This window comes from Lacerta agilis, chromosome 7 (assembly GCF_009819535.1).
Source record: "Lacerta agilis isolate rLacAgi1 chromosome 7, rLacAgi1.pri, whole genome shotgun sequence".
NCBI lineage: Eukaryota > Metazoa > Chordata > Lepidosauria > Squamata > Lacertidae > Lacerta > Lacerta agilis.
Window position 1 is genome coordinate 58,548,455 of NC_046318.1, and position 27,525 is coordinate 58,575,979.

Below are 27,525 nucleotides of genomic sequence, written 5' to 3' on the forward strand. Positions count from 1 at the left end.
GACTAGCTGTGGGCGGAGCTAGTCACTGCCTGGAGGGCAGCGGGTGAGGAGGGAGCACAAGGTGAGCTGAGCTTCAGGGACACTCTGTTGGGTGTTGTAATCCAACATCTGGAGGTCCACAGCTTTCTTGTTCTTGTGTTAGAGATCTGTGCGTTCCTCATGTTAGTTGTTTAGCTACTTTGGAATATATGTGCAATTTCAATATAGATTTTTCTCCAGTCTACTTAAGCCGCTGCATGTCTTGTTGCTCTGTTGATTTGTATTAGGAATCCACTGTGCTGATCCTCCTGGCCTTTTTTATTTTATTTTTTATTTTTTAAAGCTCAAGAACTATGGGCATCCCCCCAAAAAGCTCAACAACCTTGGGCATCTTCCTAAGGCACTTTGAGGGAACTCAAAATTTGGAAGGAAGTCCTGTGGGCGAGGGGTGACAAAAAAAAAATATTGCACCGGGTACCACCTGACCTTGCTATGCTACTGCACACACGCACCCCACCTCAAACACACCTGAGCTAAATATTATATTTTAATAGGCAAGTGTGCTCACCGTCTGGAAGTGAAGGCCCCTGGTGACTCGCATCATGAATTTTACACATGACAGCATCAATGGAACCCACTGCGCAGGCGCCATCGTAAATGAAATCTCAGTCCTGGGGTAACCCAGATGTCGCCCTTTGGTCCCATCACTGTGCTTGCACCAGAGTTAATAACAAGCTGGCTCACGCCACACAAGCCAACACGTCCTATTGGCTCTCACGCATTCTGATGTTTCTTGGGGGCGGGAGCTTATAGAGTATGTCTTTAGACGCCAGCTTGGAGGGAGAGTGGGACAAACACCAGCTGCATCTGGAGTGCAGCCAAAGGCGATTGTGTGGTGGATGGGGTGTGTGTGTAGCTGTTTGTGGCACCGGTCTGAAAACTTGACTCTTATGACATTTTCTTTGCTTTTAGCGAGAATCTTGAAATCCGAACGTGCTGCCAGTGACATGACAGCTGTAATTAAAGGATTCCTTTGACAATCAACTTTATAGCTTCAAGATTTTTTTTTAAGTACAATTATGTTCAGATTGCAACTGAAGCTTATGAATTCTTGTGTATGTCTGACAGCATAACTTCTTTGGAATGTGTACTGTTTCTATAAATCATATGGATCAAAAATTGTACCAGTCAGTGTTGGAGCTCAAGCAATGCAAAAGGTGAAAAGACAGTTTTGGAGTGATTAACGGTAACTTAGTTTTTGCACATCTGGAGAATCCATATTAAAACGACTTCACTTGCAATCATAGTGGGATTTTTTTTATACAAGATGCAGGTGTGTGTGCGTGCATGTGCGTGTCTAAAATGACACTTTAGGGTGAAAAACTTCCATATTTTAAAATGTTTTCTATTAGAGAACCCTAAAACTCAATTTTTGCAAATATATATAAAGTTATGAATGTTATATTTTCTTTATAGAGCATGCCTCTGTTAGGTACCGTAGTAAATTCTGTTACATTTTCTTTTATGTAATACGTTTCCCCCCCCCCCCCATTGCTTTTTTGTTTTACATGATCATTTCAGTAGTATAATTTGATTGGGGGCCGGGGCTTGCACAAGCTCTAGTTCACCCATTGCCCTAAAAGGCATCAATTGATGAGCATGCATTTATGAGTACTGTAATTCCTTGGACTACTTTGAAATGGACATAAATCAGAATTTATTAAATTTCTTCATGTAGGTGATAAAAATAACACATGATGAAACTATAAACAGAGTGTGTCTTTTGTTAGGCCTGACAATCACATGCAGAGTGTTTTTCACAACTACTCTATATAAGAAGTTGCATTTTCTAGAAATTGGACTTCATTATCAAGATATTCCAAGATCACATTTCCACCATTATTTAGTGGGGATTCTCTGCTGCTTATCCAAGATGCTAGTGTCTGGTCCAAAGGCAAAGCTTCTCCAGATGTTGGGTGGCAGAGTCGTACTTTCTGAAAATCCAGAGAAGGGGGGGGGATACCCTGTTGTTATGTTGCAGCTCTCTAAAGAAACTAAAAATATTTGAACAATAAAAAATAGTTGCTGTAGTTGATTTACCTTAGCTGTGGTTTTGTTGTTATCATTCTTAAGGTTTGCTAAGGAAGCGGCAAAATCTATCACTTTACCAATGCTCCAGTTACTACTAAAGAACATGGGTTTGCTTTTCTCCTTACTCTCTTTAGGTAAAAACACTTGGAAGTAGATTCTCTCTGTCTGCAATAGAAAATGGCATTGATGTGGCTTTAGAAAGGAACATACTCCTCAGAAAGGAACTCTACAAAGAATCAGGGTCAGGTAAACCAGAGAGGAAAAGGTAAAAAAAAAACAACCCATATCCACCATCTGTAAAAAACAACAAAAAAAAAACATACACAGAATGTCGCCTCCCCAGTGCCACTACCACCAGCTGTTCATGAGGCAGGCAGGCACTCAAAGAAAACATCAAGTCCCTACTCTTGCTCCAGCTGGGATGGTTTCATTTCATTTTCAGCAATCTAGAATCTGGGGAGACGCAGCCAGATGGGTGGGATACAAATTAATAATAATAATAATAATAATAATAATAATAATAATTAATAAGCTTTAAAAATGTGTTGTAGAAAGGGGGTTATTGGGATGTTTTTGTTTTTATTATTATTTTCTGTTTTTTATATTGTGATTTTATGTTGCAAACCACCCTAAGATCTACTCTAAAACATATGTTTTTCCATTGTCCTATATGGAAAGACTTTTGGCAGAAGGTAACTAACCATCAACAGAACTGTACGGAACAACCTTACATTTACAGATCAAAATATCCTCTTGAACCCAGCACATGGAACCTCACAAAAGGACAATACAAATGGACTCTCCATGCCCTTACCATAACAAAAAGACTGATACTAATGAATTGGAAAAATAAAAATGTGGCTCCATTCTACAATTGGATTGAAGACTTACACAAACTTGCAACATATGAACAACTTGCATATACTGTAAACGCAGACTTGCCATGGACAAATTCAATGAAATTTGGAATCCATTCTTACAAATACTGTAATAGGTTAAGATCTGGCGAAATACAATAACCAACTTGTAAAATATACAGTTTTGGGTCCCCCCCCTCCTTTTGTTTTCCCTTCTGCACTGTTTCTCTTTTTTCTCTTGTTGGTACATGTATGGTTATGTACCTTTTGAACTTTCAATAAAGACTGAAACTAATAAAAAAGGTATAGGGGTGGGGCTGTTTGCAAATTTAATAAATAAAAATAAAATACAAATATTAGTTGAATGTTATTGAGTTTTGAGGACCTCAGTTGAAAAGGATACAAATTCACTAAAACTACCCAGCAGCAATCTAGAATCCACTTATCTCACTCTCCCCACAATTCCAGGTGTTTCCATTCTATACCATATTTTACATTTGTGCAGAGTTTAATATACAAAGCTGCTGCAACATGTACAGTCCCTGTGGGAAGAAGATTTTACTAATGGGGCTTCATTGCTCTTTCCTTCAGGTCCTGCAGTTATTCAAATTGCTATACAAGGACTGTGTAGCAGACAACACTCTCCTACACTTGCATTCTTTCAAGGGCAGGAGGTAACCCCTGCCCCCACTTTAGAAAACCCTGAACAAACAATAGCAGAAGTACGGACATCACTTTTGCTTCACTAAATATGGCAGTAATTACAAATGGGTATGGTGTTTGGAGACAAATGAATGTGAATTACCTGCACCACGGACTTATCCCCAGATGCGTGCATTTTCAGTTTCATTAGGGCCACCTTTGCTGCTGTTTCGCTGTTCTTTGCTCCTCTGCCTTTTTTACTCACTGTGGCTTCTTTAGAATCTGAGATTTAGGCATGGACTCATTTTAGTAGCTATCACCAGTCCCTCTCATTTTGCTAAAAATGAAATATGCACCAGCATGAATGTTAAAGCTTCTTCAGAACAGGTGTACTGGAACAATGTGCAGCCTTCTCTTGCTTGTGTACATAGGATGGAACCTTTTCTCCAGTCTCCGAGTACTATATGCTTCCCAGTAATCAACATGTGTCACTGAGAATGGGCCACATTAATATATAGAACTAGAGATGTTCAGGGGAGCTCAGATACGAAGGAACCAACTTGGTCCCACAGGCCTGTCTGAGGGATAGTTTCACGCAATTAAAAAATTACTGCTCAATTACAGTTGAGAACTTGTGGGAATGAAAGTGGTTCCACTCCTTCATTATATCTTGCTAGCACTCAAGCTGAAGTGTTTTAGCATTCGGAAGTTGCAGTTAGCTGTTAGAAAAACAGAACGACTTATTCCTGCATAGGATTTCCACTTAAGTCTCATAGGAAGTAGACCCAGACATAGCTCAAGTACACAGAACAATAGGACAACTCTATTATGTGTAGGAATGGTAACAAGGAGATGGAAGTTGCAGGACCCAGCCTTACTTTCAGGACACAATATGAAATATGAAAAAACAGCCTCTCTTATCCTCTTTCTGTATCAGAAACCCTATTAAGGGCACAATCCTATGGCCCCTGAAAAGGCATCCTAGGGACCGTAGTAGATCTCCGCCTCAGCCATGGAGAGGGAGGTCCGTGAGCAAAGGAAGCCTGTCCTAAGAAGTCTTACCACCGTGGGTGTGGAAACCTGTGCTGTCAGTGCTCCAATAGCAATAAAAGTAAAAGGGGGCATTCCAAGGGTGCTTTATCTGCTGGCTCCAAAGCTATCCTGTTTCTCCAATATGTCCCCACAACAGGAAAGGAGGAGTCTACATACAGTAACATACATTCTGCAGCAGAAAACTATTTTTTTTAGCAAGTCTTACTGTACCTACCTACAATATCTTTAACAAGCTGCCGGGTAACAGCCATGCGAGGCTTAGGGATTTCCAATTTTTCACATTCATGGTCCAGTTCATGGCGGTGACTGAAAACAACAGATGAAGAAACTCTCAGTAGTTAGTCTACAAGCTAATGAAAAATGAGGAGTGAGGTTGCTTAGATTTAATTAATTTGCTTACCGAAAGCAAAACTGCTTTTCACAGGAAGGGCACAACACAGGTACAAGTTCTTTTCCATCACAACCATTATATGTGCACAAGAAAGATTTGTGGAGATCTGGTTTCACCTCCCCACTTTTTAGATTTGCCTAAGAGAATTTCAAAGGAAATTCATTTTACTTACAAATACGCATCCTAAATTCTACCAAAACATAACTGGGAATTTTCTCCGTCATGCATCACAGCTATTTAGTAGCTCTCGCTTAATAAAGAGAGAGGATATTATGTTCTTAATACAAGACCACTTTTGCCAAATGCCAGGTGGAAAGAGACTGAGTAAAATAAAATATGTCCAGGAAGTTACTCCTAATTAACTAATAGAAGCCATTAATCTAAAAGAAGTGCTCATGTACACCAAAACGCCTATGATTTATCAGTAACTTATAAGCAGGAAAAAGGATACCATAAAAGAATAACAGCAACTAAAAGCAACCAATTCACAACTTAAGGTAAATAATAAATACTCTGTAAGCAACCTAGGGGGGAAAGGCAAAGAATGGTCTGGTTTGCATGACATGCTAAGACATATTATGGGTTAGGTGAACATGAGAGCTTGCAGACTCTGGAAGAGATCACAGCTGCTTTGTTCCAACACAGTTATTTTGGTGCTGCCCTGCACTTAGCTAAGCCATGTCTTGCCTTAGCACGCCATCTGAACCCAGACTTGCGGTTTAGCTGTTTTCAGATGAACCACAAGCTGTAACCAAGGTTTGTCTTGTGCGTTATGGCTTGTGGTTTGTCTGGGAGAGCTAAACCATGAACTCTGGTTTGGGTGATGTGCTAAGCCAAGTCATTCACCTAAGTCTCAAGGTGATTTACAAGCATACAATTAAAACATAATTTGGCAAAAAGATCATGTGAATTGCTGGACGAAAACTTACAAAGCATTGCATGCAAAATTATTCAGAATGAGCTTAAGGGAACTTCACCGTTAACTAAAATACTCCAGAGGTGATGAATGCTAGATGATTAAAAATTATCAACTTACCTCAGAACAACCATGTGCAGCCCGACTTCTGTGCTGAAGACTTAAAATTACAAAAAATAAAGACCAACACATCATTAGTGTGTGAATTAACAGGAGAACAAAAAACGACTTGGCACATTTTTTTCTGAAAAGTTATCTCAGCAAAACTAATCACGAGCGCTACATTTAAATTGAACAAAGATTTAAAAATACATAATAAACATGCATATTTTTGCTCATATTGATCCCTAGTTTCATTTACTTCTCTCGTTCCTCTCTTCTCTCTGTTTATTTGTTAGCCATGTTGTGTCCCAGCCCATCCATCCAAATGTCTGAATCAGGGATGGGGAACTTGTAGCCTTCCAGATGTAACTAGATTATAACTTCCACCAGCACTGACCAGAGGTCATGTTGGCTGGGCTGATGGGAGCTGAGAATCCAACAGCATCTCAAGGGTGACAGGTTCTCCATTCCTGGTTCAACTACAGATTCTAACCTCCTCAGGATTGGGAATATTTCATATATATTATTGTTCTTGTTTCTTTTAAGTGCCACAAAAAACTGATGGTGCTGTACAAATAAGAAGAGCAAAGATACAGACAGATATTCCAGAAGGCAGTTAAACCAGTGCATCGCCTGCATCCTAACTTCTCCTGGCCTGTGGATCAAGACCAGATTGTGGGTGACAGTGTAAGCTTTCATTTTCCGCCCTTCCATTGTCTCCCATGGGGTGAATTTTTGATATGTTATAATGAGCTTTGTAGGCAGGACCAGTGAACAAAGTGAGTTAGGATGCAGTGCAACTTTGTCTATCTTTCTCACCCCACCCCACCACTCCCATTCTCACCCTTGACATGCTCTTTACTCTGACATTGTTTTTGCTGGTTTGACTTAAGACAGCATGGCTTTCCCTCAGCACCCATAAATAAATATGCCTGGGTCAAGTCATCTATGTCAGTTTAAAGTGTGGGGAAGGATATGCCTGCAGGGAGAGATTAGGATGTGGTATATCTTGGGAGTTAGGATTGCAGCATAAATTCTTTCTTACCAGAAGACTCCTGAGCAACCATCACACACAAAAGGGAGAAAATCTAAAATGAAAAAGATAACACTCAAATGAATTTTTGATATTTTTACTTTTGTGTTTAGGTTACTCATGTTGTTTTAAATGTGGATCATTATTGTATCTCACTTTCATTTGTAATTTTTGTTTGTGGGTATTTTGTAATATTTTATTTGATCTTTTAAGAGAGGCTGTAAAGAGCTGTTTTTGGAAATGTAAAGCATTGTAGAAGTGATTTAAATGAGTTCATATCTATATACATTTTACAGATGCAATTACCAGTGACAAAAATAAGACAAATAATCTCAAATGTCAATCAACACATGTGCTGAACTGAAGCTGAACTGTTCTGGAAGCTTTGCTAATGCTAAGTAAAATTTAAAGTAATAATTTGGACAATCTGGAACCTTTTTTTGTTTTATAATTGGAGAAATAATTTGGAATGTAATTTGGAATGTTTCAGATCATGTTATTTTATTGGAAACCTTAATAAATATGATTTGCTAATGCCATCTTGGTAGTCACGATAACCCCCCAGTTAACTGGTAGTTTGTCATAGCAATGAGCTCATATATGTTTACATTCACTTGCTTTTATATAAGCTAATTGGCTTGCTTTGCTGTTATCTTTATCTGTGGGCTTGGGGTGCTGGGCTCTGAGCTCAGAAAGGGGAGCTATCTATAAGGTGTGAATCAAGTGAAATGACACGTGCTGCTTTGTGTATAAAGAATGTATACACATTTGCTTGGGCGCAGACTAGCCATCTCTTTGCTGCGCAGTGCGTCCTGCATCTGGAAAGGCCAGAAGAACTGGCAGACTGATTTGGTGTTAAGTCTCCAACTTCCTTTAAGAAAGCACTAGAACTGGGTTTTATACTGAGTGCAAGCTACGTTTTGTGACAAGACCATGAAATAAAACTTAAATAAAAGACAACTACTTTCCTACACATATACGCACACACAATTGGCCTGGCAAGCATGAGCTCTAGGGCATGTCCTTTTCTATCTAAGCAAATCGGCCACAGGATAAACACCTTTTTTGCCTTCAGTGATAAGCAGAGTCCTGTCTAAACTCCACTGGCTACCAAGCAACAGTCCACGCCCACTTCTGGAAAGAGCCACGCCCCTTAATTTGGTTACTGTCAACTATCTCCTCCCCTTTGCCTTCCACACCCATAGAAGCAAAAACTACAGAACAGCACATTCGACTACACCTCCTGAAGGGCAGGAGCAGGAAGCCGCTCTACCCTCGAATCTCCATGGTGGTGCCTCTTCGTCCAATTCCAACTCGCCCCTCAGAGCTTAAACCTGAGGTCTAGAAGTGTTACCATGAAGATGCACTTCCCCCTCCCCCGCCACGGAGAGTCCCATGGTCTGCCCTGCCGCTCAAGGGCTCCTTACCAAGCTGCCCGCAGTCCTCCACTTCACAGTGCTGTCCAATCTCCAGTTCCGCCATGTTGGCGTACGGCGCATGCGCGCGCCGCCACCATATTCCGGCGGTTCTAAAAGGATAAAATCGGCTCCTCCTCCCGAGCCGCGGCATTCCGAAGACCGCCCATTGGGCGTCATCTAAGAGGCGGAGCTTGAGAGATAGGTGGGCCGGGCTCTATGTAGGACGGGCGCCTACCCTCTGTCACATCACGTCCGCCCCCTTTCTGATGTAGGTGTCTGTTTTGTGTGTGCGCACGCGCACAGCCCATTTACCCTCATTTAAGTGTTGCTGGTTTCCATGGGACTTACTCCCAGGTAAACGTGCGTAGATTTGCAACTGCAATTTCTAAAAATTGTTTTACATTCTATTTTTTATTTATTTTAAAGTTCTTTAAAACTTCCAGAGACATTAAAAAAGTCCAGAGACATTTGTTGTTGTTTAGTCGTGTCCATACAAAAGTCATAAATAAAATTCTAGATCTTTCCCACTCGCCACAGTATAAATTACTACTATATCACTTACCCAGGAGTAAACTTAATGGGCTATACCTCTGAGCAGGTATGTCTAGAGTTGTATTATTAGGCATTAAATCAGTTTACTAGAGAGTAAGAGCCCAATTATTTCAGTGTGGGTTGCTTCCAGTTAAGTAACTAACTGGTTGTTGTTGTTCAGTCGTTCAGTCGTGTCCGAGTCTTCGTGACCCCATGGACCAGAGCACGCCAGGCACCCCTATCCTCCACTGCCTCCCGCAGTTTGGCCAAACTCACGCTAGTTGCTTCGAGAACACTGTCCAACCATCTCATCCTCTGTCGTCCCCTTGTACCCCACTGGATGGGAGGGATTTACTTCTGAGCAAGCATACTTTGCACAGTGCTGTCAATCATTGCAGGTACACGCGGTGACTCATGTGCGATTCATGACATAACTGCTCTCATGACCACCGCTGATCAGTAGGAATCTTCCTTGCCATTACAATTTAAAATGACACATTAATTACCTAGGGATCTCTTGGTTTTTGAATCTATACATGTAAAGGAAAGGATTAATCAAGGCACGCTGTTTGGTAGTCATGCCTATTGTAAGCTTTATGACTAAAGCAAGGTGTCATGGCACGAATGCTTAGCTCCCTGTGTCTTGGTATCCTCAATAATGCTGTATATTTACGTTTATTTTCAGTTATTTCTAACCTAACGCTGGATTCACTGTATCCCTCAACGAAGCAAGAATCGCGTAAACTAGGCATTCTGTATAAAGCAATATTAAACCATCATGCATGCTGAATTTCCACCTCGGGTTCTCGAATCCAGATCCTTCCTAATGCAACAATTTGGGGGTTGGGTGGAGTCAAACCTTAAAAACCCGTAAAATGCGAGTAACGTTGACTAGCCTCGATTCTGATGCACGGCAGCCCATGAAAGCTTACCATAGAATTATAGAGTTAGGAGGAACCCTGAGGATCATCTGGTCCAACCCCTTGCAATGCAGGAATATGCAGTTGTCCCATATGGGTATTGAACCTACAACCTTGTCATTATCAGCATCACACTCTAACCAACTATCCTGGCTAATAATAATAGACTTATTTGCATTTAGCTACCACGAGGCTCTTAAGGTTTCCCAAGTTTTCAACCGGACTCTGATATAATAATAATAATAATAATAATAATAATAATAATAATAATAATAATAATAATAATAATAATAATATGTTATTTATACCCCACCCATCTGGCTGGGTTTCCCCAGCCACTCTTGGCGGCTTCCAACAAAAGATTAAAGATACATTAAAGCATCAGTCATTAAAAACTTCCCTAAACAGGGCTGCCTTCAGATGTCTTCTAAATGTCAGATCGTTTATTTCTTTGACGTCTGATAAAGCCCCAAAGGAATCACTGCTCAACCCAGGAATGTTGGGAAGGAATGAAAACGAGGGCGCTGGTGAGCATGTGCAGAGTGCAGCGGCGTACACGGGAAACCCAACCCCTCGACTTGGCTGGCCCTTCCTGCTGGGGCCCCCGACGCTCCCGTTTTAGAAAAGCCTCTCCGCTGGCGCCGCACGTTCCCCAGGTGGCAACACCTGTCGCAGGTACGTGTCGGTCACGTGGCTCGGCCGTCGGCCTCGGGAGCCGCCGCAACAGCAGCCACTTCCTTCCCCTCCCGGGGCTTCTCTGGCGCGTCTCTGGGCTTGTTCTAGGGAAGAGCTCCGCGGGTGGGGAGTTAGGGGCGTCGAGGAGGCGCGATCGTATCCCTGGCAAAGGCGGCTGGTCCTCGGCGGGGCGAAGATGAGCAAGATCCACAAGTTTTTCAAGGGCGGAGGAAGCTCCAAGGGGAAAGGCAAAGGGGGCCCGAGCCCGCAGGAGGCTTTAGCCCGGCTGCGGGAGACCGAGGAGATGCTGACCAAGAAGCAGGAGTATCTGGAGGCGAGGATCCAAAAGGAGCTGGCGCTGGCCAAGAAACACGGCACCCGAGACAAGCGAGGTGAGCTTTGGACCGGCTCAGGCCTTAAAGGCATGATTTCAGGGTCAAGTTGGTCAAACTTTTGTGGGGGAGGCGCTTTTAGGAAGCGGTGCCTCTGAACACGTGTAGAGTGCAAACGCTTTCGCGTCGGACTACCCGCTGCTTTCGCCCCAAACATTGTCGGTTCCGGCTCTCTCGCTTCCCACTCTTTAGGAATGTAATTGTCGATTCTGTTGTGTGTGGAGTGGAGAGACAGAAGAAGGCAGCTGACTGTGTCATAAAGTCTATTGCACCAGAGGCAGTTTCAGCTTGGCTACTGGAATGTATTGCATTTCTAGTTTAAAGGAACCTTCCCTAACCTGGTTCCCTCTTGAAGTTCTGGAATACACAGACCTGTCATTCCTTTTTTTAAAAAATAATAATATTTATTAGATTTTTTCCAATTACAACCAAATTACAATCAATTTATAACACATGATTAAATTTTTCTAACCCCCCTTTCTCTCACCAAGAGGAGCATACCAAATAAACCCCCCTCTCACTGGGGTGAACAATTCTGATTTGTCCATTTAATCACTTTACCATTCGCATATCATCTTAACTTCTGGGACTTCCCCGACTCCCCCCCCCCCCCGTTGACTCCCACATCAAACCTAATTTACAGTTATTGCCAATAATCACAATACTATTTTCTCTCCTTCTTACATTTACTAATACTTCTGACCAAATATTTTTCCAATTTACGAATCGATTACTTCTTTTTTTAATAATCCTCCACACTCAATGTATTTCTAAGCTTTCCCTTTTCTTTTCTTTTCTTTTCTTTTCTTTTCTTTTCTTTTTTCCAAATCTATTACGACCTCCTATTTAAAATTAAATCAACCTAAAATCCTTCCCCCCTTTACCTCACCATTCATTTTAAGACCATATCATTATCCCAGACCTGTCATTCCTGACCATTTCCATGCTGCCTGGATCTGATGGGAGTTGTAGTCCAAAACAGCTCTCTAAATTAGTATGTGCTAAATAATTTTGCACTTGTATCTGCCTTTTACATTTTTCTGTTTGCGTGGTTATATCCTGCTGCTGCGTATTACTTGGTTTTTGGAATGTTGCAATTAAAATCTTTGTTTTATTTTGTTTTTGTAAGCTGTCTTGGAGAGGAGTTGTTTTGCCTAGAAAGGTGGGGTATGCATCTTAGTAACTAAATAGTGCATTGGGTTTTGACTCAGAATGCATAATTGGCTGTTGCTCCCTGTGATTGTATCCCAGTACAAGCTCCTTCCCATCCTTCTTTGCAATCATACCACGTGACAACCGAGTGCAGGATGTACACATACATTATTTCCTATACAAAAGTGATCTCCTTTCCTGTTGCCAAGCTAGGATGCTTGCTCCCTAGAAATTTCTACCTATGCTGCTCTCACACCCATTTCCTAGAAAGAGAACACATTTCCACAATAATGGCCCACCTAAACTGTGTCTATATGATGCTATCTTTGTATACAGCCTTTTATTTCCTAATCACACTGCGTCACAATGTGAACTTTATACCCACTAGAAAGTTTGTTACTTTGATCTTTGTTAGTTTAATAAGTAAATATGGAACAAGAACAATCATTAAAATTAGTTATAAAAGGTCCGCAGAAGCAGATTGTTTTAAAGATACTTTTGTATCCAAAAATGATACCTTGCAAGATTTTGGGTTGTGAGTCCTGTATTTGGGCTGTAATCCTGAACACACTTGCCAGAGAGTAAATTTCATTATATGTAGCAGGACTTCCTTCTGAGTAAACATCCTTTGAATTGCACATCACCATATACAAATGGGCTGAAGGCTAAGATTGCAGTGGCTCTAGAGCTCCTTTGCGACTATCATATATAATTGTTTTAAGTTTCTAAAATATTCCAACACTATGAGTAGTTCTAGATGTATGAAACATTGCATATTAGTGACTTTTTTATTGTGTGGTATTGTATGGTATTGCGCAACTAGGTTTTTTTTTAGTTGCTGCATAGACTGTTACAAAAATAAACTGAAGATCATGTGCTGAAGTGAAGTATATTCTTGGATTTGTTGTGGGTCTTCGTTGTTTGGCTAGAATCTAAGTTAGAATTAGAACAGCACTTGGTAATTTCAGTGTTTCTTTTGCCTGCATCCGTAGACCCACCCTAGCTAGCCAATAAAAATAGCTGGATGAAGTCATGTAGGTGTGTTCGAGATTTATATAACAGTACTTTGGAAGAATGGCTTTCTAGTTTGTGACAGTGCTCCCCTTTCAACCTTCAGTAAAGGGAACTTTGGCAGGCCACTACATACTGTCGTTTCTTTGGAATTAACCTCATTGAACTCTGTGGGTTTTTACTTCTGAATAAGTATTGCTACATCAGAAACTGGCATGTGGCAATCATATGGTTGTTTTTTTAAAAAATTTCATTTAGGATCTTCCAAACATTTGTTATCATAGAACTGTAGAGTTGGAAGGGACCACGAGGATTGTCTAGTAGTCCAACCTCTTGCAATGCCGGAATCTTTTGCCCAACGTGGAGTTAGAGGTCAACAGTGGCAGGAGGGAGAGCATGAGGATGAAGGGCAGTTGCAAAGCTCCCACCCACATCAGCGAACGCAATCTCTTGCACAGATAGGCTGACCTTCCAAGCTAACCACAAAAGCTACCGGGTATGTGCTTCCATTGGTTATGGTTACCTGGGTGAAACTGTTAGCCTTGATTCTGAAATATCTCTTTTGACTACAATATTACAATGCAATCCTATACACTTCTATTCAAAACTATGAGTACAATGGGTACAAAACTATTGAGTACAATGGGTAAATGGCTATAGTACAGCAGCATCAATGAAATGAGAGCAGCTTGTGGTGTTGCAATAGTGGGGTGACAATACAATTGTTTGAAGACCATGTTGTGGGCATGTTTGGTAGATCATGGTATAATTGCAGAGGAAAGGAAAGGGCAGTTGAATGGATTCAGGCAGCATACAAGCAACACTGAAAACCTTATTCTTGATTATGTAAAAAAAATAAAAGTAACAGTAACAATCACCCAATACGATGCCTTATCTTGACCCAGAGTGCTTTAAATTAGACTAATATCAAAGCAATTTTGAATGTACAGTACTGTTGTTTTGTGAAGCAAGAATATAAAAACGCAGAGATTTCACAAAGGCTTTTAGCTAGGAAGTGGGTCAAGGAAATCTACCCTGATGTGTGAGCTGTAGATAAGAAAACTTTTGTCGTACTTACAGAAAGGGAGCCAGGGAACAAAGGCAATGTTGGCACTTGCAGTTTTGTTGTTGGAACAGCCTTTAAAGTTATGCAGACATAGTCGTCTCCCAGAACTCAATAATATATAAACACTGGTTTTTCTACAGCTTTCCACACAATCTATCAAACCTTGGCCCATTTGGCTTTGTGTGATGCTTCGACAACCACAATATGCTTCCATATGTAATAGAGGAACATGGGGTTATACATGACAAAGCTATCTTTAGCCATCTCACCCCTTGCTTTTTCCTGTAAGACTAATTGCAGTTGTTAACAGTCGTCAACAGTTTTTCCACACCTATCAGCCAATCACCCATTCCCACCACCCTTCTGAATAATACCCCTCCCCACTCTCTCACTATATATAAGGGTCTGGTGACTTCTGTTTCAGTGTATCTAGAGAAGTGTGCATGCACACGAAAGCTCATACCAAGAACAAACTTAGTTGGTCTCTAAGGTGCTCCTGGAAGGATATATATATATATATTTACTATGGGGATAATAATTTTGTGATGAGAAACTGCTTAAGAACACATTGCAGATCAAAATACCTTTGAGTTTAAAAGTTAGCTATAGGGCTGGGGTGGGAAACCTAGGGCCACATTTCCTTCTGAGAATCATTATGGGAGCCAAATGTCAACAGAGGGCAGGGCCAGAGGCAAAAGAGGGGCAGAGCACCGAGTGTGAATTTTACCTTTGTACAATAGGCTAGGTTCCACACACACACCCTCTCCCTCCCTCCCTATCCTTAAAAGTTGCAGAACCATAAATAACTCTGAGAAAACAAACTACTTCCTCTAGGCTCCACCGTCTCATGGAGAACCTCAGAGGCTTAAAGGGCCTGGGCCTGGAGGCAGGCTTTCCTCCTCCATTCCCTAGCCTCCCTACTGATGTCCTCCTTGTGTCTCTGGGAAGCCTGTGCAGAGTGGTGGAGCAGCTGGGTACACTTGCCCCATGCCTTGGAGGGCTAAGCTGTTTGGGGGGCCCAGCCCGGGGCCCGCCGGACTTATGCTGTCATGCCAAGAACAAGACTCTGGCCCTGGACCTCAGACAAGCTCTTCACAGAGCTAGTTGGTGGACTGGTGTAATGGGAGGCATCTGGTTCCTCTGGGAAGGCACCCATGAGGGTCTTGGATTTGGTCCTGCTAGTTCCTCTGGGGGGTTTCTATCTGCCATCCTCAATTGCAGAGTTTCCTGGATCTCCAGGCAGCTTAGCTCAGAGCTCTGAATGTGATCTGGCTCCTTAGCTGATGCCTCTGCAGCCTCCAGCTCTGTGTCGTGATTGATGTTGGATTCAGGGGTTGTGGCAGTCATGGGGGCATTGTGGTTCCCATTGATTTGTTTGTTTATTTGTATACTGCTCTTCATCTACAGATCTCAGGGTGGTTCACAACATAAAAATATAAGATAAAAATACAAAATACATAACAACAACAACAACAGCTCCCACAAACCAATAACCCTACTCTCCCCATTCCCATTCCTCCCTCCCCTTGCAATCCCTGCTTGTCTTCAACCTGCTGCAGAGGCTCCTCAAGTGCTCAAGGGGATTTCTGTACAAGCAGAAATCAATTGCACAAGCAAGACAGCACAAGTGGTCATCACCCTTTGAATATAATTGCATTGTGTAAGTCTTTTGTAAGCCACTTGAATAGCCTCTTGAGGCTGTAAAGCCCAAACTTGGATAGCCTCTTGAGGCTATTTACTAAATAAATAAAGTAATCCAGAAAAATAGGCTTAGAAGGATTGTTGTCACTAATTATATCAACTTATATGCAGCAGATGTCCATGACATCCAGATCATAGAATCATGGAATTGTAGAGTTGCATGGGATCCCGAGGATCAACTAGTCTAACCTCATGCAATGCAGGAATCTCAACTAAAGCATCCATGACAGATGACCATCCAATCTCTGCTTAACGACCTCCAAGGCAAGGAAAGAGAATCCACCACCTCTCATGGAAGTCTGTTCAACTGCCAAACAGCTCTTACTGTCAGAAAGGTCTGTCGTTTAAGTCGGAATCTCCTTTCTTGTTACTTGAATCCATTGGTTTGGGTCCTAGTCTCCAGAGCAGGAGAAAACAAGCTCACTCCATCTTCCATGTGACAGCCCTTTAGATATCTGAAGTCCTTTAGGTTGTTAAAAAATAATCACGTTTGCACAAAGCAAAGGGCATATTTTCCAACAATATATTTTTCCTTGCACCAAATATTATTAGTTGATATTTGCTCAGAAAATGTATCAACACTCTTGTCTGGAAGATGCATAGCAAGTTGTTGGTAAAGTCTAAGGAAGTATGGGATTAAAAGAACAAGCCTAGGGGGGCTGGTAATAGATAATTAAAATGTATGTACTGCTGGTGGTGTTTTGCATGTCTCATGATGGTGATCCGCATTCCATGTGTTTGACTTAGCAGTCTTGACTGTTGTTACTTGAGGTTGGGCAATGCAAGAGTCAGGCAATGATGCAAATGTTTCATGTTACTGTAGAACAAGCCTAGCGACATGTTATTAAGAACACCATAGCGAGGCTGGCGTGCACCCATAAATATCCCAAATACCGCTTTGTTCCAGCCTTCTAGGAAGTCGCTTCATAAGCTTCAATTGCGAACTACAAAATATAAAAAGAGGCAATAGCTTACTAATTTCTTATTATAAAATGCACAATTGGTTCTCCCCAAGATTTGATGCATTGGTGCATAAGAACCACATTCAATTTGAAGCAGGAGATCCATCATCAGGATTTGTGTAGTCTGTAAATGTCAAATTAGCAGTCCACTGGTGGGGAGGGTGACTTAAGAGTGAGACCATGATGGTTCTGTGGGAAGGGGCATTAAGAAGAAGAGTTTGGATTTGATATCCCGCTTTATCACTACCCGAAGGAGTCTCAAAGCGGCTAACATTCTCCTTTCCCTTCCTCCCCCACAACAAACACTCTGTGAAGTGAGTGGGGCTGAGAGACTTCAAAGAAGTGTGACTAGCCCAGGGTCACCCAGCAGCTGCATGTGGAGGAGCGGAGACGCGAACCCGGTCCCCCAGATTACGAGTCTACCACTCTTAACCACTACACCACACTGGCTCTCATTAAGCCTTTCTTCTTGATTGGTTTCCTGATTAAAATGCTGCTTCATTTGTTTCGTCAGGCAAAACACTGAAGTATTAAATGGGTACCTGGATTTTTTGTTGTTTCTTTGGAAGGGTGATATTTTAGCTGGGAAAAGGATACGAAGAAAAGAGTCCCTACCCCTCTGCCCACTTGTCCTGCTCTGGACCAGAAATTCGATTTGGTTGTCATTTAAGAGTGAACCTGTCTAATCCACACTTTCTGAAACAATGTGCAAAACCAAATGCAACCATCCTTCAAAATTCACACTTTCCTGAATTTTTGCAGTGCAGTTTCTCCAGACAAGTAATGCATATGTAAATGTGCGTATTAGGGGAAAGTTTATCTTAAAAGCATATACAGTCGTACCTCGGCTCCTGAACGCCTTGGGAGTCAAACGTTTCGGCTCCCAAACGATCGAAAACCGGAAGTGAGTGTTCCAGTTTTTGAACATTCTTTCGGAAGCCGAACATCCAACGAGGCTTCCGTGGCTTCTGATTGGCTGCAGGAGGTTCCCGCAGCCAATCAGAAGCCGTGTTTGGGAAGTTGAACGTTTCAGAAGTCTAATGGACTTCCGGAACAGATTCTTTTCGACTTCCAAGGTATGACTGTATTAGTGAAAATACCATTACAGTAGCGAAAATACTATACAAAAATGTGCTTATTGGGGGGAAATTGTACTAAAATGTTGATGGATTTTCATGAGGACTTTTTTTTAATAAAAAAAATTGCAAACTGATGTGGAAATGTGAAGAACTGAATTTAAGATTGGAAAAATTGGAAACCATAATGGACGCATTCACTCACTGAGAGAATTGTTTTGTAACTTCCAGAGAGTTTTATAAGAAAAAAGCACCTTCTTCAGAACAGGAGTGGCTCAGATCTGCTCCTGCTGTTCTTGTAACACAGTAGGTTACCCTGTGTAAAAACTTCAGCTGGGAAACTTTGTCTGAATTTCTAATCTTATGCCAAGAGAAAATGGGGCTTAGTTCATTAGAGTTGTCCTTAAGCCACAACTCAGAGCCATAGTAAGTTCTCCTTTAGTATGAATGTCTTTAAGCCATTAATCAACTCCAGAACTGATCCAGCAGCAGTCCACATGAGGTGTACAAAATCGGCACCTCCTAGTCCTGACACATGAGTTAAGAGCCCCAAGGATAAATATTTGTCAAATGGTATGCAGTGGAGCTGATCTACTTCTTTTAAGTGTAAATATTGAGTTTATTGTAACTGTGGTAAAGGAAGCTCTCTGAGATTTGCTTAGAAACACATTATCTTTATAGAGGGTTAACACCTTCTCATTTCATTGGCTACAAATGCCAGGGCTAACTTTCTCCCCTCAGTTTATACTGAACATGCTGGCATTGCTTCATGGACTGTATCAGAAGTAGACATAGGAAGCTGCTTTACATTGGGTCAGACCCTTGGTCCATCCAGCTCAGTATTGTCTGCACTGATTGGCAGCTGCTGTCTAAGATTTCAGGCAAAGGGTCTTTCCCTGCCCTACTTGGAGATGCTGGAGACTGAACCAGATGCAAAGCAAGTGCTCTAACACGGAGTTACAGCCCTTCCCCAAACAGATAACTTGGTTATCAGTTTTTCTCCACTCATAAGTAGCCCTTGCCAAAATGTAAGTGTAAACTGAATTGACAGACTATTTTTACCTGTTGCTTTGAAAGAAAGAAAGAAAGAAAGAAAAGGAATGTGGTCTAAACCTGTTGATATTTTGTGGGAGGGGGTATTGTTTTTGTTTGCTACTATGTCATGTATTTTTGTGTTTTTATGTTGTTGTTGTTGTTTATTTTAACATAACTTTATTGAAATTCATAAATAATATACATAATACACACACTCTTAATTTGACAAAAATGAAAACAACCATGTACTAATACTCTTTTTTGGATTCACAGAAATTAAACTTAGTTTAAATATATACAATCTCTTTTTTCCTATCTTTTTCCTGTGTTTTTATGTTGTAAATGGCCCTGTGATCGTCAGATGAGAAGCGTGTTAATTGAAATTTAAACACTTCAGGTTACAAACACTTTGGGTTACAGATTCCGCTAACCCAGAAGTAGTACCTCGGGTTAAGAACTTTGCCCCAGGATGAGAACAGAAATTGTGTGCCAGCAGTGTGGCAGCAGCGGGAGGCCCCATTAGTTAAAGTGGTACCTCAGGTTAAGAACGGTTTCAGGTTAAGAATGGACCCCTGGAACGAATTAAGTTTGTAACCAGAGGTATCACTGTAAATGTATTAAAGTAAATCCTAACAAATTATGAGTAGAGCCCTATTCATGTGAAATAACTTTCTCTTTCCGTAGTTGCTTTTGTTCCTTACCTTCCCCCCACCAAGAAACCCCCTCATTCCTACTACAGTAGATTGGGGAACCTCTGGTGTGTGTGTGTGTGTGTGTGTGTGCTGTAGCTAGTAAAAAATTGACAAATAGCTGGTAGGGAACAGAACTCTCTGGAATCCTGCCTGTTGTTACGCCATGATCATTGAGTTTTGTAGAAATAATTGTGGTTTAATGATTGGAGAATTCATTGCATTTCCATTTGCTTCTACATTTTAGTTTGAAGGGCACAGCTTTGTGTCTGCAACTGTAGCCTCTGCCTTACTAGACTGTATGCTTGCTGTATTTTCATTCTCTAAAGGAAGTTTCCCTTTTATTTTTTGAATACAACTGTTGTACCAAATGAATACTTTTGGAATTAGAGAAGTATCCAATATCAAACTCTACCCTTGATATTTCTCTTACTACTTCAATTTTGAAATTGTCACTCTTTAAAACTGCAGCACTCTTAAAGTAAAAAAATAAATAACTAAAGATAAATCTATATAGTCTTGCGACCTGTGATGTTATGTTTATTTCCTCAGATTACTCTCTTTCTTCTCTGGCTTTCTTCTCTTTCTGAAATCTTTGGAATGGGAACCTTCTTTTTCCGGTCTTTCAGAATATCTTGTCTGTGAAGTAAGTTACTCTCAAATATTGTGAAACCATCAGGTGAGGTTATATTGACTATACAGTAAACAACAAATGTGCATTTACCAATTAATAAATAAATGGTAGTACTGATAAGCAAAGCCAGATTCTTGAGCCTGTCTTATCCACTGTTGTGAAGCAGACAGACAAAGGCTCGGACTCTGACTTTCTAGGGTGTCAGTCGGTCTTTCACATCTCTGCAATTGGCAGTCCTATGTCTACTTCTTATTTTCCTTTAATTCACCTGGGGCATTCCGACAACCAGTTATAAATGCACTATAATGTATTTTTATAATTATTTTGGGGATTACATTATATATTGCATATATATTTTGAAATTGTCTAGATTTCTGACTGGATGGGGCCATACAGTCTTTAGAAGGCTGAGAAGAATTTTTTTTTTGGTATAACAGCATAATGGTTTCATATATTTATCTGTATACAATTCAGGGTCAAGCTGAAGGGAGTGGCCTCTGTTTTAGAATGTTTTGGATTTTGAATTTCATGAGTTTTTAAAACGCCTGTGGAGGCAGGAATGAGGAACCTATAGCTGGCCAGTCCTTGTTGGACTCCAACTGCTATCAGGCTTAGCCAGCATGGCTGTTGGTCGAGGATGATGAGAGTTGTAGTCTAGCACAGAGCTGTCAACCTTCCTTTTTTTGCATTGGGAAACGGTGCTGGAATAAGGGAATTTCCCGCAAAAAAAGGGAAAGTTGACAGCTATGGTCTAGCAACATCTGGAGGGCCACAGGTTCCCCACTGGCTTAAGTAGAGTCATATGATCCAAAGACATATATCTATGACTATATGTTTTTATTTGGATAAATCTACCCATTTGTAAAAATGACTGTACATATGATGACGCTAAAGGGAATGGATTCTGTCTTCCTAGAAATTCATATTATAAAGGCACTAGCTGTTCAGATTCTTATGGAAGTTCCTGGCATGAACTCATTCCATGCTGCAGTTGTTGGACTGGTTGAACTGGGTAGTTCTTGAAGCATGGAATCCTCTTATTTTGGCCACAATGAACCAAAGAAATCCCTGATCTGTTAGTGCACACCTGCTGCTCAACAACTTCGTTTGGGTTGAATGCAGCAGTTATTTATATCCCCTACCACTGACTTCACGTTCCAGTGAAATCTCTAAGCATTTCATTGTCATTAGATCCCATTAAGGAAATGAATTAAGGCTGATCTTTTTCCTCATCAGCCTCCTTCACAAATACAGCAGCAGAGCTGTATTACTCTGTGAGACACTCCCAGTTTCCTGAGTGGCAAGAAGTTCAAGGTACAGTACTGCTCAGAGTTTCACTTTGTTTCGGAGAACATATAAGTGGAGACTCAGAGTGTTATAAAATCAGTGCTTTTTTCTGGGGGTACGCAGGGGTACATATACCCCTAAACATTTTGTGAATCTTTGTGCTTTTGTCCATTTACTGTATTTATTTTCCCCAATCTGGACTATAAAATGGTGATTTTCTTGATTCAAAATGAGAGTACCCCTAAACATTTTTTAAAGAAAAAAGCACTATCTAAAATATTTGCTCCCCCTCCCCCATCAGTTTTTTTTTTTTTGCTTTTTTTTAGGCTGTAGCCTCTTTCAGTCTCACTGCTGATTTTCCAAATGTGTAATTTTGCAAATAACAAAATGGGGGCAGCAGGGCTGGGACCAATTTTAAATAATTTCTAATTAGTTTTATTCCCTGGAATTAGTTTGATCATACTTCCATGGATTTGTCCTGCCAAATTCCATTCTAGAAGCAATGCTAGAAATACAGAATTTGCAACATCTGTGGCAGATTCTGATTAAAGCAGATTCCGGACACACCATCCTAGTGTTCATACAATGACTTAATACTGGTACCTAGCTTTGCCAAAGCTGATGCATCCTTCATAAAAGGATGGGTCATTTAGGGCAGGGGACCTTGTCCAAGAAATACAGTGGAAGGAACTGCATGATCTCTGGAATCCTTAAATTGTGCCCTTGTGTAGAGACCCTAATGCCTGAGCTTTGGGGCGGAAACATTCACAAAGCAGAAAACAAAACAAACAGCCACAATTCACAAGTCTTGCATTCATCCAAGGGGATTTTCCCACTTTCCCCAACTGAACACCATTTATTTCTATCCTCCTCCTCCTTTGCTTTTTAACAAATTTCTATTGAGACAGATTTCGAGATGTGAATGCCAGAAAGCCCTACTGGTAATGTGGAGTTAGTTGTTTGTTTCTCTGGAACGTGCCTCTGCAGTAGAGGAGAAAGTATCCCAAGTGTGTGCTTTTTGTATCTTATCTCCGAAATCTTGCTTTTATCGTGACAGTATTTTATCCCTTAGAATGTTGTTGCCTCATATAGATTCTTTTGCCTCTTGATAGCTACAGAGGGACCCTGGGTTTTTGTGTGTGTGGCCTGATGGATTCCTAAGCCCTCTTCCTTCCTTTATTTTTTTATCTGCTACTCTGCCTTATTTGGTGTGAAGCAGCTCCATTTGCACTGCATTAGGGCAGGGGTCGGGAACCTGTGGCCTTCCACACATTGCTGGACTCCAGCTCCCATCAGTCCCAGCTAGTGGTCAGGGGTGTGTGCTGGGAGTTGCAGTCCAGCTGCATCTGGAGGACCACAGGTTCTCCACAGCTGCATCACGAAAAGCTCTCCCGCTAACCTCTCCTTGTTACACCAACAGCTGCACTGCAGGCACTGAAGAGGAAAAAGAGGTACGAGAAACAGTTGACCCAAATTGATGGGACCCTTTCCACCATTGAATTCCAACGCGAAGCCCTCGAAAATTCCTACACTAACACGGAAGTGTTCAAGAACATGGGCTATGCAGCCCAAGCGATGAAGAAGGTGCATGAAAACATGTAAGTGGAAAACACACTGCCAACTGTCCATTGGAAATGCTCTTCGATGTTAAGATTACCACTGGGTTTATTTTAGTTTGTGCTGTTTTCGTTAGATCCTCAGGTGTGGCAAGATTTTATGGGTAGACATCAGGGGTTGAGTGTGGTATTTTTGGCTCCTGTGGTGTTTTTGCAGGCCCTGTGGCAGTCCAGATTAACATGATTAGCTGCTCACTGTAGTCTGTGCTGTGCCTGAGATTCCCTTGTGCAAAGCAGGTGATGAACTGGTGAGCTACAAGGGTGTCCTTCCTTTCCATTTTAGGTTATGGCCAATTTCTTTGTGTGTAGGGAGGGATGACTAAAACAAAACAAGCGAGCAAGTTCATGTTCTGGTGGTATTAGACTTCTACAGTGTAATGTATGTGGGGTTGCCTTTGGAAACTGCCCAGCTACAGCGGCTAGGATAATAACTGGTCATTGCAAACACATCTCAGTTGTGCTTAAAAAGCTCCAGTAGCTACCATTCTGTTTCAGAGCACACTTCAGAGTGCTGGTGCTTAGCCCTGCATGGCTTGGGATGTGGGTTCTAGAAGGAACCTCTTCCCTCGCATCAACCTGGCTGCGTTCTGAAATTGGTCATGGTGACTAGGGTGAGGGTCCGATGTTGTGGCAGCCCTTATGGCATTTTCTCACCAGGGAGGCTTGCCTTGCACCTAAGCTGGAAGGCTGGGTCTACAGTGTCCCTTTCGCTAATTAAAGGGACTGAGATCCTGTGTAGTCTTTGATGCTGAACAGCTCAGAAGAGATTTTGTGTGTGTGTGGAGGTGGTGAGGGAAACAGGCTCTGTAGGGGAAAAGAGTACCGTAAAGGCAAAAATAATCTTGCCCCTTCCTCCATAGTGAATAGAACTCTGATGTGCCAAGTCTGACTCCAACAAAAAGTCTTTTAGGCACCAGCTGAACCTGTTATTTTCCTGGGCTTTTTAACATCTATTGTTGCATTGCAGGGGGTAGGTCTAGATGATCCTCCGAGTCCCTCTCAACTCCACAGTTCTATAATTCTATAGATTTTCTGCTTGTTTTTATTGCTGCTCTTTATTCTGCTGTTCTTTGGTGCTTCATGATATTTCTGTGGTTTTTGTCCATTTTCTGTCCCACCCTGGTAACTTTATAAAATGTTCATGCCTGGTATACAGGTTCATTACATCAACATTTGTCTCTTCAGGGACTTGGACAAAATTGACGACATGATGCAAGATATCACTGAACAGCAAGATATCGCTCAGGAAATCACAGAAGCTCTTACCAGAAAAGTTGGTGATGACTTTGATGAGGTTGGTAATGAAATTAAGGACATAAACTAGATGCAGACTAAATACCACTGCTTAATTTTATGCTCGATAAAATCTTGTCAGGCTGGTTGCCAAGCACTTAACACCTGTCTTTAAGTGCACTTCAGTTCTCAGTTGACTGAGGAGATAACTGTTTAAATGGTGGGAAATTGGATTCAGTACTTCCCTGAAGAAAATTTTCAGAACTATATGCAAGACATGATAATACATACACCCAGCGAAGTTTCATGGTCTTTGAATCATAGAATTGTAGTGTTGGAAAGGGACCCTGAGAATCATCTAGTCCAATCCCCTGCAATGCAGGAATCTCAACTGAAACAAAGCCTCTACTACAAAAAAGGCTCTGTATGTACGTATGGGTGTGGTGCACTGATTTGTAATTGTTTGTAGAGTCCTAAAGATAAGTCTACAATCAAAAATAATACTAGTCCATTTCCCACATGCAGTGGAACCTTGGTTCTTGAACGCCTTGGTACTCGAACATTTTGGCTCCCGAACACCAAAAACCCAGAAGTGTTCCGGTTTTCAAACGTTTTTTGGAAGCCGAACGTCCAATGCAGTTGTTGGCTATTGTTTCCGGGGCGCCTGCACCAATTGGAAGCTGCGCCTTGGTTTTTGAACATTTTGGAAGTTAAACGGACTTCCAGAACGGATTATGTTTGAGAACCAAGGTACCACTGTGTATCAGCTAACATGTGGGGCCATAAATCATGCTTTCTGCTTGGATCAGTTGCACAAGCAGCCAATCCAGTTGCATCTCCACCTGCCCCACACCTGACATCAGGTATGCAACAGGTGGGAGACATATAAAGAGTGGCTCTGTGAGCCAAATAATGATGACTGACAGACCAGAGTTGGCCCCTGCTTAAGTTTCCCCACCTCTGACCTATGTCAATCATGACATGACAACAACCCATTTTCCAGTTTAATAAAGCTTCCCTGCCTGATTGCCTGGAGCAGATACTTACTTGCTACTGGAAACTAGGCGAGTGGCTGTTTACATGGCTGTCATTATTAGTCTCTTGAGATAGTAGACCCTGTTTCTCAAAACATTACCAACCATTTTTTTTAAAAAACTTTCAGGATGAGCTGTTGGCAGAACTGGAAGAACTGGAGCAAGAAGAACTCAATAATAAAATGGCAAATGTTCGACTACCAAGTGTACCAGCCACGCCGCTGCCTTCCCATCCTGGTAAACTTCTTTTCTTTTCTTATGTTAAGCTGTCTGTTAATGATATATGATATAGGATGATTCAGGTGAAATAAATTTTAGTATATCTATCCTGAAACTGTCAAGATTTCTGATTGGATGGGCAGGAAGAATTGAGACAGAATACACTAAGAACAGGGTTTAAAAAAAAAAGAAAAAAGCACTGAGGTTCAAGACCCAAGACCTGGGTCTTAACTGGCACTCTGTGAGCAGTTCTAGTGTGTAACTTCTATTGACATCCTCCATGATGACGAGTCTTGCATTTCAAGTGATATAATTAGAATTTGGATCGGGTGCATGATGGCCATGGCCAAGACTTCCCACTGAGTCATTATGTTTGCACCTTGTTTTTATATTCTGACAGTTCTTGCACATCTCTTTGTTACAGCATCTTCAAGGAAGAGGGTGGAGGATGAAGATGATATGCAGCAGCTTGCGGCATGGGCTTCTTAACAGCAATCTACAGGGTTACGGGAAACGCCATGGAAGACGTTTATGGAACAGTGTTTTGTTTTATACAGAGCATGGCTGTGTTTGATACAGTCCGGCATTGGTCCCTGGTGGGATTTTATGTCTGTCTAGATGTGTATATGTACACATATATGTATGAGTGTGTGTGTGTGCATTTTTAAGAGAGCCAGGATTACTTAAGACCTGTACTTGAAGTGTGCTTTCTCCTTCAGATGCAGCCTCAGATGAATTTCTTTTTTCATACAGAAGAAACCTGTTTTGTTTTTTTATATATTACCGGTGAAAATTGACTGGGGTAGTCTATTACTACTACACAGTATTATCCTTTGACTCTGAAAGCTCTGTATAGGTACAGGCATGCATGCTTATTACCTGAATTAATTGGTTCTGTTCCATAGAAACATTCAAAGCTGAGAACGCAGCTCTCCCAGGTTGTTGCTTTTCCTCTTTCTTTCTTTCGTACGTACAGTACTGACTTTTGCTTGTACAGGTTGCAAACCCTGTTTGGTGCAGAGGATGGTATGAGCAGGCATGTTTCTAATATAGAGCAACATCCTCCAAACAAGATTGGAGTTGTTGGAATACGTGGTCCATTTGGTCCCACTAGGTAGAGATGAAGGAGAAATTTGATTTCGTTTGCATTTTAATGCACACCTCCCCAGACAACACACAAGCCGAAATGCACTTACCTTTCAATATTTGCACTTTCCTGAATTTTGCAATGCAGTTTTCCAACCAAAACGTGTAAAAAAATGTGTCTAGCAGTTTGTATTAAAATGTGTTACATTAGGAGAAATTGCCTTCACAAATATGTGAAAATATGTAATCACAAACCGATTTGGAAATATGATGAACCGATTTTAAAATCTGACAAACCAACAACTGGGAGACACCAAAATTGGCAGATTCATATACCCCTACAGGGTGTCGTGAAAATATTTGTCTAAGTCCTCCCAGAGTGTTGTGCTGTTGGATTTCTTTGCTTTCTATGGGAGTTTTCTTCCTTGTTCACTCAGGGTCCTATATGGAAGAGTCAAAGACTGATGTGGCACCTTAAAGATTAGCACACTATCTTTGTCAAGCATATATATAGAAAGACAACTTGGGTCTTGTATAGGCACATAACACATGAAGAGCTGTGCAGTCTAAAATGCTGGATACAATTTGGCTTGCTATAAGTGGCTAAATTCCACTGGGTTTTCGTGTGTTTTAGATTGCTAAAATGGAGTTAATTTTAGCCAACAAATGGAGCATGTTTGTTGGGGTGTGTGGGGGCTGGCGGGCTGAGAAACCAGTTTATAAT

At 41.3% G+C, this 27,525-nt stretch overlaps 2 protein-coding genes across 3 annotated transcripts; one reads left to right on the top strand and one right to left on the bottom strand.

The window, feature by feature from the left end:
• Nucleotides 1–1,679: 1,679 nt before the first annotated feature.
• ZFAND1 (zinc finger AN1-type containing 1) lies at nucleotides 1,680–8,679 on the bottom strand. 2 transcript variants are annotated; one of them, XM_033155486.1, is made up of 8 exons: nucleotides 8,492–8,546; nucleotides 7,077–7,119; nucleotides 6,050–6,089; nucleotides 5,023–5,150; nucleotides 4,837–4,928; nucleotides 3,733–3,851; nucleotides 2,080–2,235; nucleotides 1,680–1,973 (listed from the first exon to the last, which is right to left on the bottom strand). In XM_033155486.1, the coding sequence occupies exons 1-8, from the start codon at nucleotides 8,544–8,546 to the stop codon at nucleotides 1,803–1,805; spliced, it is 804 nt and encodes a 267-aa protein (XP_033011377.1). In that variant the 3' UTR covers nucleotides 1,680–1,802. The 2 variants fall into 2 exon arrangements, with proteins under 2 accessions (XP_033011377.1, XP_033011378.1); XM_033155487.1 differs by lacking the exon at nucleotides 5,023–5,150 and having other exon boundaries at nucleotides 8,492–8,679.
• A 1,988-nt stretch (nucleotides 8,680–10,667) lies between these two features.
• On the top strand, nucleotides 10,668–26,981 carry CHMP4C (charged multivesicular body protein 4C). Its single transcript, XM_033155488.1, has 5 exons — nucleotides 10,668–11,000; nucleotides 23,034–23,211; nucleotides 24,415–24,523; nucleotides 25,625–25,733; nucleotides 26,140–26,981. The coding sequence occupies exons 1-5, from the start codon at nucleotides 10,805–10,807 to the stop codon at nucleotides 26,202–26,204; spliced, it is 657 nt and encodes a 218-aa protein (XP_033011379.1). The 5' UTR covers nucleotides 10,668–10,804; the 3' UTR covers nucleotides 26,205–26,981.
• The last annotated feature ends 544 nt before the right edge of the window (nucleotides 26,982–27,525 follow it).